Source organism: Lemur catta, chromosome 13, assembly GCF_020740605.2.
Source record: "Lemur catta isolate mLemCat1 chromosome 13, mLemCat1.pri, whole genome shotgun sequence".
NCBI lineage: Eukaryota > Metazoa > Chordata > Mammalia > Primates > Lemuridae > Lemur > Lemur catta.
Genome location: NC_059140.1, coordinates 20688571 through 20706441, shown reverse-complemented (window position 1 = coordinate 20706441; position 17871 = coordinate 20688571). Strand labels below are relative to the sequence as shown.

Below are 17871 nucleotides of genomic sequence, written 5' to 3'. Positions count from 1 at the left end.
AGTACTTTCAGGATTAATTAAGCAAGTGGCCAGGTATAATAAAGAAACTGTTTACTCTCCAAGAGGCAAACAATTAGAAGGAGGAGTCTCCAGGGTTCATAATGAAATAATGCTCAGTTCCATTTTGCTCTTTACATGGGGTGGACAATTTGCATGTTTTCTATAATTTTTCCAAGTAAAGTGGTAGCAAAATGTTTTAGAATGTAAACTTATTAGGAAAAAAAAAAAGGACGTCACTTGAAATATCAAAACAATTAACATTTCCTAGCATTGCTGAAGGATTGGCCAAGCAATCGGCTACCATAACAAATCAGTAGAACTAACCCTCCCATACCAGATATGCATGCAGAAGGAATGGGGTATTATAGAGACTCGATACAATGGACATATGCACATAGAGGTACAAAACACACAGTCTATAAATACAAATGAATTCCATCAGATTTACTATACAGAACATCAATAGTGACAGATTGCACTTAATAACAGCAAACTTAATTTCTGAGGGAAAAAAAATGGTGAAGTCTTATCCCGGAAGAATAGCAAGAGAGGTATCATCAAAGAGCTAAAATTTTCTTTGGCATGGTAAAGGGGGAAATTGAGTTTACCAACTTATTTACATGACATTTTTCTATATTTGTGGGTGATGCAATGCCATTTTGTTACAGAAAGTTTGTTGATGATTTTTAATATGCCTTCATATAAATATTTTATTCAATATGTTGTATTTGTAAATACAACAAATGATATTAAACACAGAAACTGTACAATGCAGACAAACTCTTTGTATGCAAATTGAGTAATACATACCAACAGTTCTTGATATACAGGTCCTACTACATGCAGTTCATCAGTGCTGTCCTCTTCCCATGCAACAGGTGAGACCAGACACAAAATAAATGACCTAACTAAATTACAAATAACAAGGACCCCTCTGCAATATATCTAAACATATATTAGAAGAGAGTATTTTGACATCCATTCATAGGGATAAATGCCCTTATAGACAACCCATATAAAAAACAAAACAGAGGTGCACATTTACATAAGTCTGTCATTTACAAAAATAAATCTTGTTTTAATTTAAACCAATAAACAAGCTTGCAGGAGGAAAAGAAACCAGCAAGTAGAGCTGATTATCAGAAACAAATAGGACGGGATTGTTGGTAAGGGTGAGTGTGTGTGTGTGTGTGTGTGTGTGTGTGTGTGTGTGTGTGTGTGTGTGTGTATATGTGTGTGTGTATTGGCATAAGCAGTGTCTAGAAGCCCATTGGTTTTACAAGTAAATTATTCATATTAATAGTTTGCCACATATTATGGGATATACGTCTTCCCTAAACAATTGGTTAGTGGAATTCATATATTTTAACTTATCCTGTTAAAAGCAATAGGCTTTAAAAATGGCGTAACACCAAATCGAGAATGGGCAAAGGAATCATTTTGTTGTATTTGTAATTTAGCATCATTGACAATAAATCTACTCAAATGTTATGCTAACTTTTTATTTATTCAAGTGGAATCCAATATGAAAATGAAATAAGCATAAACAGGTAAATTTATACTAAACCTTTAATCAGCTAAGCAGGCCAAAATTTTTTAATGCTGGGCAAGGGCTGTCATGGAGATTTATGAAAGCAGTGACAAAATAATTTCCCAATAAATACAGTGCAGATGGGGGAAAATGGCGACTGGGTCATCCTTCCACATAGAAATAATAGCAAGAGGCCAGTACATTGATCCCACATATAGTTTTCTATAAATGAGGTTCAGTTTGGTCTCAAATAACTCTTGTGAGAAGAAAACATTGAATTTTATTAGGTGTACACAGAGTTACCAAATATATTTCCAAACAATTTAGTATTAAACATTTTGAAACTCTTTATATCCAATAATGAACATTTTGCATGGAATCTTCACTAGGTAATCAACTATTCTTGGCCTTTCTTAGTAGCTGTCTTTCCCTAAGCTCAGAGTTTAAGCAGTATTAAATTAGAAAGGAAATGAAGAATGCAGAAGAAAACAAAAGCAAATGAATTGAATGGACTAAAATCCTGATGACTCAATGTGTTGGTTTGCCTTTATTTGTATCTAGGATAATTCAACAGACTGTATTCTGAGATCATGGCAAGGCACCTCTAACCCGGCCATTGGGCCACACGGGGCCCAAACGCTGAGTTAGAGGCATGTCCTGGTGAGATACACAGTACCGGACTCAGCATGCTGAGCTAAAAAAAATATTTTTTCCTAATATGTCCAGTTTAAAAACTTGTCATTAAACACCAAAAATATTAAAGTCTAATTTATAACTAACGTTTGCATTGCTGCTGCAGAAAAGAACACAACAGCCGCCTTGCCCATGCTCTGCTGAGTATGAGTGGAACGCAGCCCAAAACGGGGGTGGCATCGAGTTTGGGTCATTAAAAACAGGAAGGAGTATATCTGAAATGGACTTAGGTAGCGCAATTCTCATAGGTTGTAATTATTGGTTTCTCTCTTTTTTTTTTCCAAATAATGAGAATTAATAGATGAAAAATGAACCTTAATCAGGCCTACAAGGCCTACAGAATTCTTTGGACCCACTTTCTCAAAAACCAGTGGGTCTTGCTCGCTGGGCAAGGCAAATGTTACCATTACCAGTAAGCTTGTGATATGTATAAAACACACACACACAAAGAAACTATAGGGGGATGTCAAACACGTATCATAGAGAGCTTCCCATGGATTGTGTTTGACCCTTTTCCCACCCAGGCAATGCCAACCTCGGGAGCACAGTATCTGCTACTGGATAGAGCGTATATGTGTGTTTAATTGATAGTGTGAGCCAGAGACAACAATCTTAATCTTTATAGATGTGATTTATAATAATAGATTTAGAAGGTTTCCTGATTCCCTGATTGCTCTCCCAACTAAGCCAACTGCAACATTGAAGATTTAGAGGAACACAATCCCTGCAAAAAGGTCACAGACAGTGGAGCAAGCAGCCCTGTAAAAATGGGAAGAAGAGAAATCCATAATAGCACAGGTTTACAGCGTCTAACTAGAAATTACTCAATATTATTTGTGTGCTACAAAATCGAACTTAAACACATGGATTTCGCTGAAACAGGACTCAAAAAGGATTATGGGTAGCTGTCAGCAGGCAAGGTATCGAGTGTACTTGTGAAGTATGTCATTCACATGAAGTGTCACAGTCACAGAAAAGATATTAAAAAGGCATTCCATATCTGGTAGGGCATTCCATGGTCTGAGTTTAGCTGGTTATCCAGGTGTCTTCTTGTTGTGGGGGGTGCAACAGATTGAGATTTATCCACTTGCAACAAAGAAGTTCGGAGACAGCAGAGAGCAAGCCTTAGCTTGCTGCCAGCTGCTCTTCAGCCACAGGAGCAGGAGTGTCTGGTAGGGATAAATCACTCAACTGTGCTCAGGACGAATAAGTCACAACACCTGTGAGGATCTGGCTATGTCGTCTTACTCTTGTTGACTGGTTTGCCTCCATTCATGATAGCAGACGCACTTGTGCTTTTACTTGGCGTCACCCCAGGTTTTGGGACCGTTTCGCCAACATCATGCAAGGATGGTTCTCGGTACATGGCAACTAGGGATGGGAAGAAAGGAGGGAAAGGAAACATTGCCTGGTTAGGTGCAAGAATAGCGCATCCATACATGCAGAGACCTCAGCAGTTGGCCCATTTCTGTCTTCCCTGAAGTAAAGCAATGGCATTGAGAGAGGATTCTTGCTTTAAAGCAGTAATTTCCAGCCCACAGACAGAGGATATTACTTCCTCCACATTCTCTGGTTTTCATATCTAAAATATGTACATGGGTGCACATGGAATTTTGTCTAGGAAAGAAAGTTTCTATGGGAGCTATGGCCTCTTTGCTGACCTACGATGTCTCACACACACATGTGATGAACTATAGGAAAATGGCAAACATTTAACTTAATCCTGTTTGTATAGAAGGAAAACTCAGATTTCAGATTCACACAAATAATAATAAAGAACTCTCTTCCTTTAAGCCAGGGCCTTCTGGAGATCATTGTTTCGATTTTCTTATCATTGTTTCGATTTTCTCTCCTGCAATCATGGAAAGAGACCCTTAAACAACTGAAGGCAACTGTGTGGTATTTTTTGTGCCTCATTTTCTGATATAAAAATCTCATAATTGATGTCACATGCGGCAGAAGCACAGAATGGCAGGACAGTAACTGAGACTGATGCCTGAGTAAACCCTGAGGACTTCTCTGTATAGTGTCTGGTGATATAATCACAATAGTTCATGTGACTCTTTAGGAAATGATTTTTGGAGATGCTGGGAAAGGACATGCAAGAGTTACAGATGCTTGGGAGAAACTATTGAGTTGAAGTCATCAGTCATTAGAAATGCAAGGGCATTGGAGCTGCCCAAACTCCTTTATAAGTTTTTGCAAGTTTAGGGTATTTTATGAAGAGCCCTTTTGTTTACTTAGGATGAACTATCATATGCATTTGCTGTGTTCAGGGTGGTAGAATATTACCTTTTACATCAATGCATCGTGTGAAGTACACATACTTGAAAGTACACCTGGACATCAGGCCTATAGAATATGACTTGGCAAGGTAGTAAAAGGAATGGATCCACATTCTTGAGGCACATTCCAATCTCTCACTCCTTCTACTACTTAAATTAGGAGACAATAGGATCAAAGCATTGATTGTGATTATCGATATATTGAAGAATTAAACCAAGTACCTAATTTGTCCTAACTTTTCCAATTATATATTTATATCCTATATGGGTTTTGAAAGTTTAAAATTAGTTTTCCTCCATCAAGTAAACAATGTGGTAAATTTAATCATTATAATACCTACCCCTTATTTTTGGAGTACTTCTGTCTGCTAATTATTTGAAAACATGATGAAAATACTGTTTCTCTTTTTCTCATATATAAATACACACACACTCACATACACACAAAAGTTCAACACAGGATCGAGATATCAAGTATCATTATCATACCACACCATTAGAGTCTCAGATATTTCCTAAGGGATATACAAAATAAGTCGTTTCCAAATTTTACCTCAGTTAAGTAACATAAAGGCACTTTTTGTTTCCATTACATTTATGAAGCTGAGGTAAGATTTTAGAAATTTAGTCAATTCTTAACTGTCTATACTCAAAACATAAAGTTAGTCAAATAGACAAAGCAAGGTAGCAAATAAACCATGGTCTTTGTAGAGCTGCAATGAACTTAGTTTTTTATTTTTCATTTGAATTTAAATATTGGTGAGTCTGATAGTACCAAAATTCATTTCAATCATTAAAGTCATATTATGGATGTGTTATTGGGAAGAACAGAGAAATCCTCTAATGTGTTTTACTCTAATTTTCCTTATGATTTACCATATAATGAGAATAATTCACTCATATTTCAGACTCTGCAATAATTTGTCCTTTTTTACATAGGTCCTGGTGGCTAAGTGTTTGGGGTTCAATAAATTGTTCTAGAAGCAAATTTTATTAACAGTGATAGTAAGTCAACATCACTGCAGTTATTAATCAAAGGTATTAACCAACAAGAGTCATTTTCCAAATTTAGGCAAACTTAATTATACGCTCATAGATAATGAAAAATTTCAGGTTATCTTATTTCTACATAGAGAATATGGATTATGAAACCAGTATGCATTTTCTCTTGATGGCTAAGTCTTTTCTGTAGGAATAAAAGACAAAAAGAAAACTGAACTAAGCTAGCCGTTATTGTAGATCTGATCTTCTGCAAAAGAGGAAACAAAAGTATTTGAACAGAAAACACATGTGAATAGCCTCAAAATCAATTTTTTTCATTTCTCAAATATTACATATGTAAAAGTAAATGACACTTCGGCAGAATCATCAATGAGAAAGGTGCGGATATTTCTGATTAATTAACAAATTGGGTAGCCTGCTCCTTGGGAATCTGATCAAAGTAAAACTGAAGGCTCCATTGTTTACATGTAAATGTAGAAAAATTATTTTAGTAAAAGAAGGTAGTACCACAACTGTATTCAGTGAAGAACTATGCAATTTGGAAGGCTATATATAATGTCAACAAGTTCTTTAAAAGTCAAGTTATTATCTCTTCATTTTGTGTCATTATAATAATTCACACGTGTGTACTTTTACCTAGGGAACATCAAGATGGGCAAATACTTTTGATTCCACACTGAAAACTTATTTTTTTTTGTAATATACTTATTATCACAGATTTGTAATATCATTACAGATTTTAATATTTTTCTTTAATTAAATTTATCTAAGAGTTACAATGGTTGAGGCAGTGAGGATATGAGATATTGGAAGATGGGAAGAGAAAAAGTTTATCCAGGTACACACACACACACACACACACACACACACACACACATATACACACAACGTGTATAAAAGGCACAAATTCTAAATGAACAGCTTGAGTAGACATCTGTGCATCCCTCCCCCAGGTCAAGATAAAGGACACTTGTAGCACCCCTTCAGGTTCTTTGTAGCTATGGTAGACGTATTGATTTGAAAAACAAAATGTGTAATAAGTCTGATAAGGATAATGCACACATAACATTCACCTTCCAATGGCTTGGGTAGAAAATGAGCTGCTGGTTTGGTTTTCTTTACTCTGTTCCCTTTCATAGCTTGCCCTTCTTTATTTAATCCCAAAAACCAGGCTCTTCCAGATTCCTGTTGTCTGTACAGCATGGATGAGTAGATTACATAATAATTTTCAAAAACAGATTCTTTAAACTTGCATTCAGGGGTAAAAAGTTCCTGTGGAGAGAAAAGAAAGAGAAGAAAGTCAGAGGAACGAACTGGACCTTCACCGTGCTTTTATTCATTTTCTAGAAACTCACACAGGGTAAAAGAGTCAGTTTTTTGGCAGGGACGGCGAAATATACCTCTTCTTGCATGCAACAATTGTCCATAGATGTTTTTCAGTATCCAATGAATTGAGAAGAATCTGCTATTTGGAATACATATAGGTTAAATATGGGTGTCCTTTAATAAGAAAATCGAAGATGTGAGCAAACTTAATAGTTTCACTTAAACAGAACACAATCCAACCAGAGTATAATCAGAAAGGAAGCATTAAAGAAGCATAGAATACTCATAATAAAGTAAACAAAAATAAAATATATGGAAGATATTTATGATCTATTTTACATATTTCCATAGAAATAATTACATGCTCCCCTAAGAGTTGCCAGTTGTTACTTGGATCACTGATATTATAGGGTGATACATTTTATCTACAAAGAAACAAACCGAAACCTCAAATGAAAGCCATGGACAATCAGCTGGCACACAAAATAGCCGCTAGAGCTGTTGTACAAGCAGCTGAGGCCAGGTGTCCTGTTAGCCGGTCATAGTGACAGGAGCTGAAAACCTCCTTTCATGGTGTGGAGCTGCACTGGAACTCCTGAAGATAAACATCAAAAGCTTCTCTTGCTGAAAACCACCCAGCATTTTTGAAAGGCGTATAGTATACTAAATTCGATTAGGCTCAACGCCATGGTCTACATTGATTGATGAGTAGCACAAAGCTTACTACTTCACAATGAATATTAATGTTGCAAATATTCATAGATGATTTTTATGCACTTTTAAAAATTCTTAATTTGGAAGTAATAGTAAGGAATATAATGCCATGCATATTAATAAAAATTATAAGGGTGCCATCTACACATGCATTTCTGATAACCCTCTGTTAAAAATAATTTTAACATTCAACCTTCCTAGACCATGGGGGACACCTGACTAGCTTTTGTGGCTATTTTAAATAGGCTCAACATTATGCTATTCTATAATATATGAAATACAGATGCAAAATTGGGCTTTAATGTCATTGATCTATATAAAAATATCACCATGCTCAAAAAATATACATAAGGTTTTCATTTCTCTTCATAGATTTTATCATTGAAGAAAACAACAATTTTTGTTTTTCTTTTTAAAAAATCTTCTATAAACATCCTGAAAAACGCACTCTCTGGGGCAAAAAACTAAGAGTTGAATTTATGCTGACTGTAATAGGAATGTGACATAATTGCATGTAGAAAATTTCTTTCAATATTTCCCTTAAGTGTGTGAATTACCAAGTGGTATTTTTTGCAGGATACGATTTATGTGGTGTGCTCCATAACTTTAATTCATTGAGTTCATAGTTTTCCATGGGGAACGTGTTTTGTTAATGGCAGATGCTCTTCATGACAAAGATTATTGATACAGCCATCAATGTGATTAGATTAAAATAGCCAAAAGACAGATTTAGCCCCCTCTCAGAGCAATTTATGTAGACCTTTATTTCTTCTAGAAAATGTGACCTCAGATTGGAGTAAAATCCCACCAAAATAAAGTTCTGGCCTTCCACTCAGTAGAATGCCAGATACCACCCTGGTATTTCTCTCAGTAATAAATGATAGTCTCACTGACTCAGTGCACAGGCCATGCCTCAGAGAAAATACTGATAAAGTGGTTCATGTTCACATGTTTGTGGAGAGTAAAACAAAATGGAATACTATAGATCTGGCTTCTCCCTGGAGACTAATAAATATAACATGTTGGTTGAAACTATACCTTCTAGGTCAAAAAGGTTAGACTTTGGCATGTCACTTGTCATTTTATTGAGACAGGCCAAAGCACCCAAGCATAGTGTTCACTAGATAAAACCTATCTCAAAACCAGTAGAAGAAGGATGGTAAGAGCAGTCTGGGAGGTCGCTCGGTGGAGGTCGGAGGAGCTGGCACCTGCCTTCTGGGGCATCAGTTCTCTGCCCAGAGCCAGACTCATGTTAGTGAGGGGATCACTGATGCCCATCCTTTCTCTGCAGATGCCAGGGTCTCCAGCTTTGGAAATGTAGCTCTATAGAGTAGTCTAACCCTTATTCTCATCCGATCACCACTGCCATGATGGACAAAACATGGCGGATGTTGCTTGCCTCACTGTTAGTAAATTAGGGACTACTGTGTCCACTCTGAATTGATTAAGCTGATTATGAAAGAGGACGAAGACTCCTGATGTGGAGGAAGTCATTTATTCTCAATGGATACCTTAAGGACTTCTGACACACTACATCTTTTCAGACAAAATATTTGTATCCTAGGACTCTCAGGAAGTCAATGCCACAGCCCCTTTCTGCGAGTTGCACTTGTGACTTCACAGATACGTGATTCTTTCTGTTTTCCACGAATGAGAACAATTGCCTTCAGTTGCTTGTAATAGTGGAGACCGGTGCATTTTCAGCCTTCTTTATTCCTGGCTAAGTAATTAATGGGCATGCACACACACACACACACACACACAGATGCTACATTCAAAGATATTATTGTCTAATACATTTTCTCAAGATTTTTTAAGAACATAATCTGTTCCTCAAATATTGGAGCCCCACAAAATCCCAGCATTTTCTGGAGAACTGATAGAATCAATGAAAGCTGAGGTTAGTTACTATTTATTTGGTGTCATAAGTGATAAATATACTTTTAATGTGGAAATGGGAGGCAATGGAACAGAGGAATACCAGGTGTGGAGTCAGACCTCAGGATTCAATGCGGGCCCCACTCCTTACTAGCTGTGTGTCCTTGGGGAAATTACTTAATCTCTCTGGGCTTCAGTTTCCTCATCACTAAAATGAGGACAAAACTCATAGGATAATAAGGAAGTTGGGATGACTGAGTGAATAAATAACATCTTACAGATTTAGAAGAGAACTTGGCACAGAGTAAGCATTCATTAATTATTTTTTAAAATTCCCCAGTATTTATAGTCAAAGTATACCCTCTATCAGTTATTTCAATTCTATCAAAAGCTCAGCAAATCAAAATTCAGCTAAACAATTAATGAGCATAATTTTATACAAAATATTGGGGTTAGCATCAGATAGACCAAAATGAATGAGAGTAGTCATTAATTTCATTAAAAATGGCCATACAATGTAATATTTGTTGTGGTAGACTTACCTGTAAAATACTAGATTGATTATAGGTGGAATAAATGATATTGTGAAAGGAAGAGGTAGGAAATGCCACGGTACATTTGGAGAACTATGTTTAGTTCATCACGGAAATACAGACTTTGCAGGGCAGAAGTCGAGAATGTTGTGGAATGCAAGGAAATTTGGAGAAAGGTGATAAAGGGTCTTGCATAGTCTAATAAAGCAATTAGACTTCTTATATGTGAGAGAAAGACATGTTTAATTCTTGAACAAGCAAGGCAATAATGGTATGGCCCAATTCATATTTTATAAGTACAAATCTGTTGTCAATGTGGAAGATGACTTTGACACAGTAATAACACTTCTATATTGATGTTTTGAATGCAATTTTTCACAGAAAAGTTGAAAGGTGTTTGTAGAACATGCCTATGTGTGAGTTCACTTGAATAGTGAGTATTAATATTATAAATAGAGAAAGAAGAACACACAAAGTAAGGGGAAAAATACTACCAGAATTATGACACATTGAGTTCTGAACTTTTTGGTAGCCAGGACAAAAAGAGAAAGACTATATGTTATAAAAAGTATTCCAGAGAGGAAATCTTTTCTTTTTCTTGGCACTAATTTCTAAAAGATACTTCCTCACAAGGGACTTATAAAGTAACATTGACCAACATAAGCAAAAATACTCTTCATTTATCATATCATATCATGCAATTGATATAGTCATAGTTTATGTTTGAATCCAACAATATGCTTTAGGGAGACAGACTGGATTGAAAAAGTCCAATAGGTAGAACTATTTAAAGTACAATAGGTGGAAATAATTGTAATTGGGAGATATCCAGGGATAATGTGCACAGCCAGGGCCACAAACTGAAATGCCTATACTGACAAGGCAGATACAGGAGGGAGGCAAGCTGGCATAATCATGGCACTGTTATTAGGATAAATTGCCCCTGACTCTGGTTCTAAGGTGGAAAGACAAAGAGAGTGGTGGAAACCATGATAAAAGGAGCAGCTGCAGCCAGGTGCAGTGGCTCACGTCTTGTAATCCCAGCACTTTGGGAGGCAGAGACAGGAGAATTGCCTGAGGCCAGAAGTTTGAGATCAGCCCAGGCAACATAGCAAGACCCCATCTCTGCAAAAATTTTTAAAAATTAGCTGGGTGTGATGGCACACATCTGTATCCCTAGCTACTAAGGAGGCTGAAGCGGGAGGATTGCATGAGCCCAGCAGTTTGAGATGGCAGTTGAGTTGTGATCTTGCCACTGCACTCTACCCTGGGTGACAGTGTGAAACCCTGTCTCCAAAAAAAATTTTTTTTTTTTTAAAAAGGAGCAGTTGCTTCTCACAAGGTTCTCATGTGAAAATAGAAAACTTAGATCTTTAAGAGATATGATATCTCAAAGGAAGCAAGAAATTCAAGTTTATACACAAAATCCACCTTTAATATCGGCAACTGTTTCTTAGTTTTTGTTTTTCAGCACTGAGTGGACCAAGGAGCCCAGAGGGAGCCCCTGAGCTTCCAGCTGTAGACCTCCAGCGTAGAGTGGCAAAAACAGAACCAGAAAAGAAGGAATCCCAGGTTGAGTATCTATGCAGTCCTAATTTGATTTATGGTTTCCATACAGTTGGCTAATATGATGATTATGCCAGTGAGACAATCTAAAACTAGCAGTGATAATAGGAGAATGCTTATTTAAATTTAGGCTTAAATATAAACTCTTTGAAACTGCCAAAACAAGATAGATAAGGAGCTTGATGTGCCTTTTCCTCATCTTGTCTGCCTATATTTAGAACCACTGCCACCACAGCCACAACAAAACCAACAACAGTTTTGTTCCAGCAAAAGCTTAAATATTAATTTACACCAATGTCAAACTAAATCATCAAGTCATCTGATAGAAAAACATGCAATAATTAAACAGAAAAATTTTTTCATCTTTTTTTTAATGTTGTGGTTGTTTTTGAAATGAAAGCACCATCTGTGGTGTACTTATTATCTTAACAGCAGCAGCAGAATTCCTTTTCTAAGGGAAATGTCTTTGGGAAAACACCCTGATGGCCATTTGCATGTACAAAGATAGGCTTCTGGGTTCAGGATAAAAGGAGAGGATGCAGGGAAGAGAGGGCCCATGTTCCATTACTCATAAGAGAAAATTAGCCATTAACCCAGAAAATCTGCAGGAACCTAAGACTCTAACCCAGTGGTTAAGAAGACTGGCCCTCAAGCCAAATACAGCTGTCACCTGCTTCCGTAAATAAGGTTTTATTGGAAAACAGGCACTTTCATTTGTTTACATATTGTCTGATTGTGAGTTTTGGCATTCACACTACAAATATCAGAGATGAGTAGCTGAGACAGAGATCATATGGCCCACAAAGCCTAAAATGTTTACTATATGGTAGTTTGCCAAAAAAGTTTGCCAGCCCTGATCTAAGGTAAATTCTGAAGACTTTCCAACCTAGGTAATGGTAGGAGGGGTTGTTAACTCAGTATCAAATTCCTAAGGAGCTAAGTATTCCCAAGTTAAACTTAGATTGTACATATTTTGACATATGCAAATATATATGATTTGAATGAAAACCTTTATTTAATATAAATATGTATTATATATTTTTAAATATATATTATATACACATATATAATCTTTAAATATACATAATAAGATATAGATATATATGTATATATACTTAAAATGTGGTATTTAGGGGCCGGTAGCAATTTCATTACCTGGAAAATCAAGCCCACTCCAGACGTGCAGAATCAGAATTTGTATTTTAACAAGACCCCAGGTCGTTGGTATGCACATTAAAGCTTGGGAAGCATTCACATATGTTCTCATTACTATACAGGACAAATTAATAAATGATCACAGTATTTTAAGAAATATCGATTAAACTGACATTCATAAGCTTGCTACCATTTCTTAACATTAATACAAAATTTATAAAAGCAAGAAAATGGAAACAAAAATCTCAAGTATTTACAGCACATTCATAATAAAAGAAAATGTCCTAACTGGTTCTATAATGTTAAATCTGTTTCTCTAGAATATAAACATGTGTAAACTCCTAAATTAATAATACTTGTAAGATGAACAGATGGTACTAGCGCTATAAATATTAGCAAAAAATATCACAAAATAAATATGGTTAAGAAAGTATTGAGACAACCATGTATCACCCTCATGCATTTGTCTCTATTCAACAGTGATTGCCTCAATACTAATAATATTAAAAATAATGTAAGCAACTGCAGGTAACACTTAAATTATGCATATTTCTATAGCAGCACTGTTCTAAACACTTTACATACTCAACTAATTTAATCCTCACTATCCTATGGGATTGATCCTCTTATTATCCTCATGTTAGAAATGAAACAGCTGAGCCACAGAAGGGTTAAGTAACTTGCCTGAGTACATTTATTTTCACCAAGATAAATATAATTGTTTAACTATTGCTACTCATTTATTGTTTTATTTAATTGAAAGAATTTGCTTTGTAAGGTGTGTTATCAGTTGCAAACACAGCCCTGATTCTTCATCCCTCTCCCCTCAACCAATGACCTTTACCATGTAGTTTGCAGTGTCCTCGCACTGTGAGCTGAGGTGAAGAAAGTAGAGACTTAACAAGCACTTGGACAACTGGGTTTGCCCTCTCCTGTGCCTTCCACTGCCCTGAGCGCATACCCGGGCTACCTGGCAGGAGGAGAGACAGGAGCAGAGCCACATCGCCACAACCAAGCAAGCCTATTCCCAGACACGTGGTCACAGAGCCACCTAGCCACACCCCGCTTGATCCTAGGTGCACAGGCAATGTAGGTATACTTACTGTCTTATGCCAGGTTTTGTGACTGTTTGTTACACAGAATCATTAAGGAAATTGATAACCAATATAGATAATTACGAATTCAACTGGATTCCTTATTCAACTAAACACAGAAGATGTGTATGTTATACTGCTGATCTTTACCTTCGCCTGTATCTACAGATGGAAAAGAATACAGATAGAAAATGGTAAGGAATGATATATGCTATCACACTGGCAGAGGTGACACATCTCTCAGAAGAAACATGTAAGGAGGAAAAAAGTAAATATAAAATATATTCTGAAAAGAGTTTTTTTAAAAAAGTAACAGAAAATGCACAGGCACTCAAAATTAATTTCTCCCCTTCACCGATCCTGTACCACCTTTTATGCCTCACTGATCAGTTAAAGAAACATTGAACAAAACAGCAATTGGATTGGCTTTTATCTGTTGCCAATTATCACCCTAGAAAAACACAACTTGTTGTTGTCATAAATTCCCTAGGGAACGGCAAGAATTGGATGAGGGTGTCAGAGTGGGGGGGGGGGTGAGTGAAAGTCAAACTCTAAGATCAAATGAGTTTTGTCATACGTTCCCTCCCCAACGATACATTTCTCTGACATAAGTAGGTTAATATACTAACAGTATAGAACTTGGCCTAAAAGGAGGATGTAAAACTGATAGTGCTTTATCTATCTGAAAGAAATCAAACTAAATGTATGTAGGAAAATCAAAACAAAAAAGCATTGCTATGAGTTTTTAAACATTTTTCTTGATGATCCCAGTGAATAATGTCACCAGATAACAGATGTACACAGTGATACGCGAAGAGTTTCTTTGTCTGGCAAATACCAGGAGGAATCAAAGTAGAGATGAGTGGTGTCCCCAAGTCAGAGTGTCAGCATTTCCTCACCCTCCAGCTTAAGGACTTTTCAGGTTCGGTAAGTGATTTGTACTTTTGTTCTAATACAAGGATCATATTAAGCCAACACACACAGCGTTACATATAATTATGTATAATATGTATTATATATGTATATATAATGACAATAATAGTGAACATTTGAATTTTTTGAAAATGAAGTTATCTTATTCAAAAGGACAATAATAAAATATACAGTCTCCATATTAGCACTGCCTAAGCATGGTCCACAGACCTCTGCCTGTCAATAAATTATAATTCCTGTTTGCAATAAAACAAGTACAAAAACTGAGTGAAAACATGTATAAACTTCTATAGCAATTTAATAGAGTATATTTTATATCTGTTAAATATAAAAATAAAAACTCTCGGCTTGTATTTTATATTTCTTTATATTTTTCTAGTAATTGAATTTTATTGTATTTTATGACATTATCTCTACAGAAGATTGTCAATTAAAAAAAAATACTGCCCTTCACCACAGATAGTCTGAGGAACACTGCTCTGTTATTATCCATGGGTTTAGATGTGGATGTACATCTAATTAAAGGAAAGCTAAAATGAGCATTAGTAACAGTTAACATTTATTTATTTATCAGTATAAGCCAATCACAATGCTAAACGACTTACATACATTATCACATTGCATTCCTTTTAACATACAGATGCTAAAATCAAGTATCTCCATGACAGTTTATATAGCTAGTAAGTGGCAGAGGAGATTTTTGATCTCAGCCTATGTCCTGAGCTCTAAACCACTGGTTATACCAGTTCTCAACCTAATATTGTTCTAAAAAAAATCAGAGAGAAATGCAACTTAACAACAAATGGCAAAGATATAACCACAATAGAGAGTTTAAAAGATTATTTAATTCATTTGGATAAATTATTAGGAAAGTTATCAGACTTAGCTTTTATTTTATTATTTAATCTTATTTCACTATCTTAATCTAATGTCTTATGCGTGTTGGGTTTGGAATAGAATTTGACCTGGTATAGACATTATGTGTACTAAAAATAGTTGAAAGACATAAAGGGAGGTATAATTTAAGAAATAAGAGTGCATAAAAGATCCCAAGATTTGGGGGAAAAGCAACAAAGACCTGTGTTCTTAATGGTCATGGTTCATATGGTGGCAGTTTTCATGGGAGTGGAGGTGAGGAGAGATTCAAGAAAGATACTCCTGAGTGGAACAAATGCTGCAGAAAATATTCAGCTCTTTTATACTCAACTGGATGATGATATGATCACATTTTCAATTCACTGCACCAACATTTTTTTGTTAGCCAAAACAAGAATATAATTTGTCATGCAAAAATTAGGCCTTTTAGTCAATATAGTTAGAATATACCTAATTAGTATCTTGCTGTGTCCTACCAAAACCTAGTCTGGTTGTTTATCTTCCTTTTTCAATGTTTTTTTCATCTCCTTGTACTTCTCAGCCTATTCTATTTTGAGTAGTTGATTACGAAATGACAAATTTTGAAAAAGCAAATACAAATCTGTGCCTTTTACTCTGCTAGAGTCTATGAATGAACATGTACTTGTTTTCATCAAGTTTTTCCTCCACTTAACTCTTTAAACTGTATTTTAATAGTATTCTCACAGCTCTCCCTGCTTCTTTCCTTAGGCCTATTTCTATACACACTACAAGCTTTTTCTACTTTTCTGCCTTTAAATCCTATTGTGAATTAGACCTTTACATAAAACATTTTTTGTATTAAACCTATGAGTTGTGTGGACTTTTCCTAATAAAAACATACCCAGTCAAAATCTCTTACTTGTGTAAATAAAAAACAAACAAACAAAAAATCAAAAGTACCTGTTTATCCAACTGTTAAAAGTGAACTTCCATTGAAAACTGAAGGAACTATAACCAGGTTCTACAATACTCCTAAAATACCACATTCAACAAGTAATAATTTCTAGTTGAGCTTTACAATTTTCAAAGACCATTCACATAGATTTTATTTGATACAATAATGCAGTCAAAATTGCTTTAAGAAGAAAAACAGCACCAGCCCATGTCATAGGTAACGAGTTTGCACCTTAGAGGGCACAATGGATCAAGCAATGGATGAAGATGGTTTTATTTACAATATGATATTTCACCTGCATCATGCCACTTATTGGAAAATATTTATTAGTAATGGCAATGTTGAAAATACAAACCAAATGAAAGGGTTTTAATTTTTTTCCCAGAGTATCAAATAAATCATCATACTAGAATAAGAGAAAATTAAGTATCCGATAAAAATCACCAGCACTTCAGACACGGTGTGCATTTTAAGGGGGAAGGACATGCCTCTAAACCTCGCTTGGGTGAGGCAAAGACATAAAATGTAACGAGAAGATATTTGCACTTCAGTGTTTATTGCAGCATTATTCACAACGGCTAAAATGTGGAATCAGCTTAAGTATTTATCAAGGGACGAATGGATACCTCCCTATATCAAGCATGATATAAGGGCTTTCATGGTAAATTTTATTTTTACTGTTTCTATCTAATGTTGCGTTAGTCTTTTCAGTTATCATCTACAGTGCATTTTCTACTGTAATAATGTAATTTAAGGCCTTCCACAATGAACAGTTCACTTTATTCCCTGGGTTTTCTAGAAACAGTTTTCAAGATATGATTTGGTTAAAAATAATTTGTTATAAAAATTCCGTTTGCAAATTAAACTGTAAAAGTATCAAAAAAAAAAAAAAAAAGAATCACCAGCACTTAATGTGTAGAATACAGGAAGCCCACACAGCGAGGAAATGAAACACTGAGGAACTGAGGATTATTTTCTCTTAATTTTGCTTTATTAGATAGGAACGCATAGACCATGATTCCCCAGATTCTGGCAACAACTAGTTTGATAGTTACAAAGGTTAACACAAAAGGACAAACGTTAAACACTGAAGAGAGAGGCCAGGAAAGTAAGGAGAGAGGCAATACCTTCTGGGGAAAAAAGAGCCACTGAGGAGAAGAAAATGTCAACCTTTTGGTTAAATAACTCTAACCAGATAAAGCCGAAGCCACTGAAGTTCACTTTGTTGTGGATTTAGTTCTCTCTAAATTAGCACCAAGTTACTTTTATATTATATTATGAAATTTTATGGAAATTAATGAATTATATTGTCTTACTTTCCAGGTTGTTGGTTGAGAGTATAGGACTATGAAATGGGAAGAATCATGAT

At 35.6% G+C, this 17871-nt stretch overlaps 1 protein-coding gene across 1 annotated transcript in view; it reads right to left on the bottom strand.

Annotated features, from left to right (window-relative positions):
- Window positions 1–429: 429 nt before the first annotated feature.
- The window catches only part of FGF14 (fibroblast growth factor 14), a 201351-nt gene continuing 183909 nt past the window's right edge, over window positions 430–17871 (bottom strand). The window contains exons 4-5 of the mRNA XM_045566625.1: window positions 6585–6783; window positions 430–3595 (exon numbers count right to left, since the gene is read on the bottom strand). Coding sequence (XP_045422581.1) covers window positions 3459–3595; window positions 6585–6783 — 336 coding nt within the window. The 3' untranslated portion in view covers window positions 430–3458. The remainder of the gene's footprint in view (window positions 3596–6584; window positions 6784–17871) is intronic.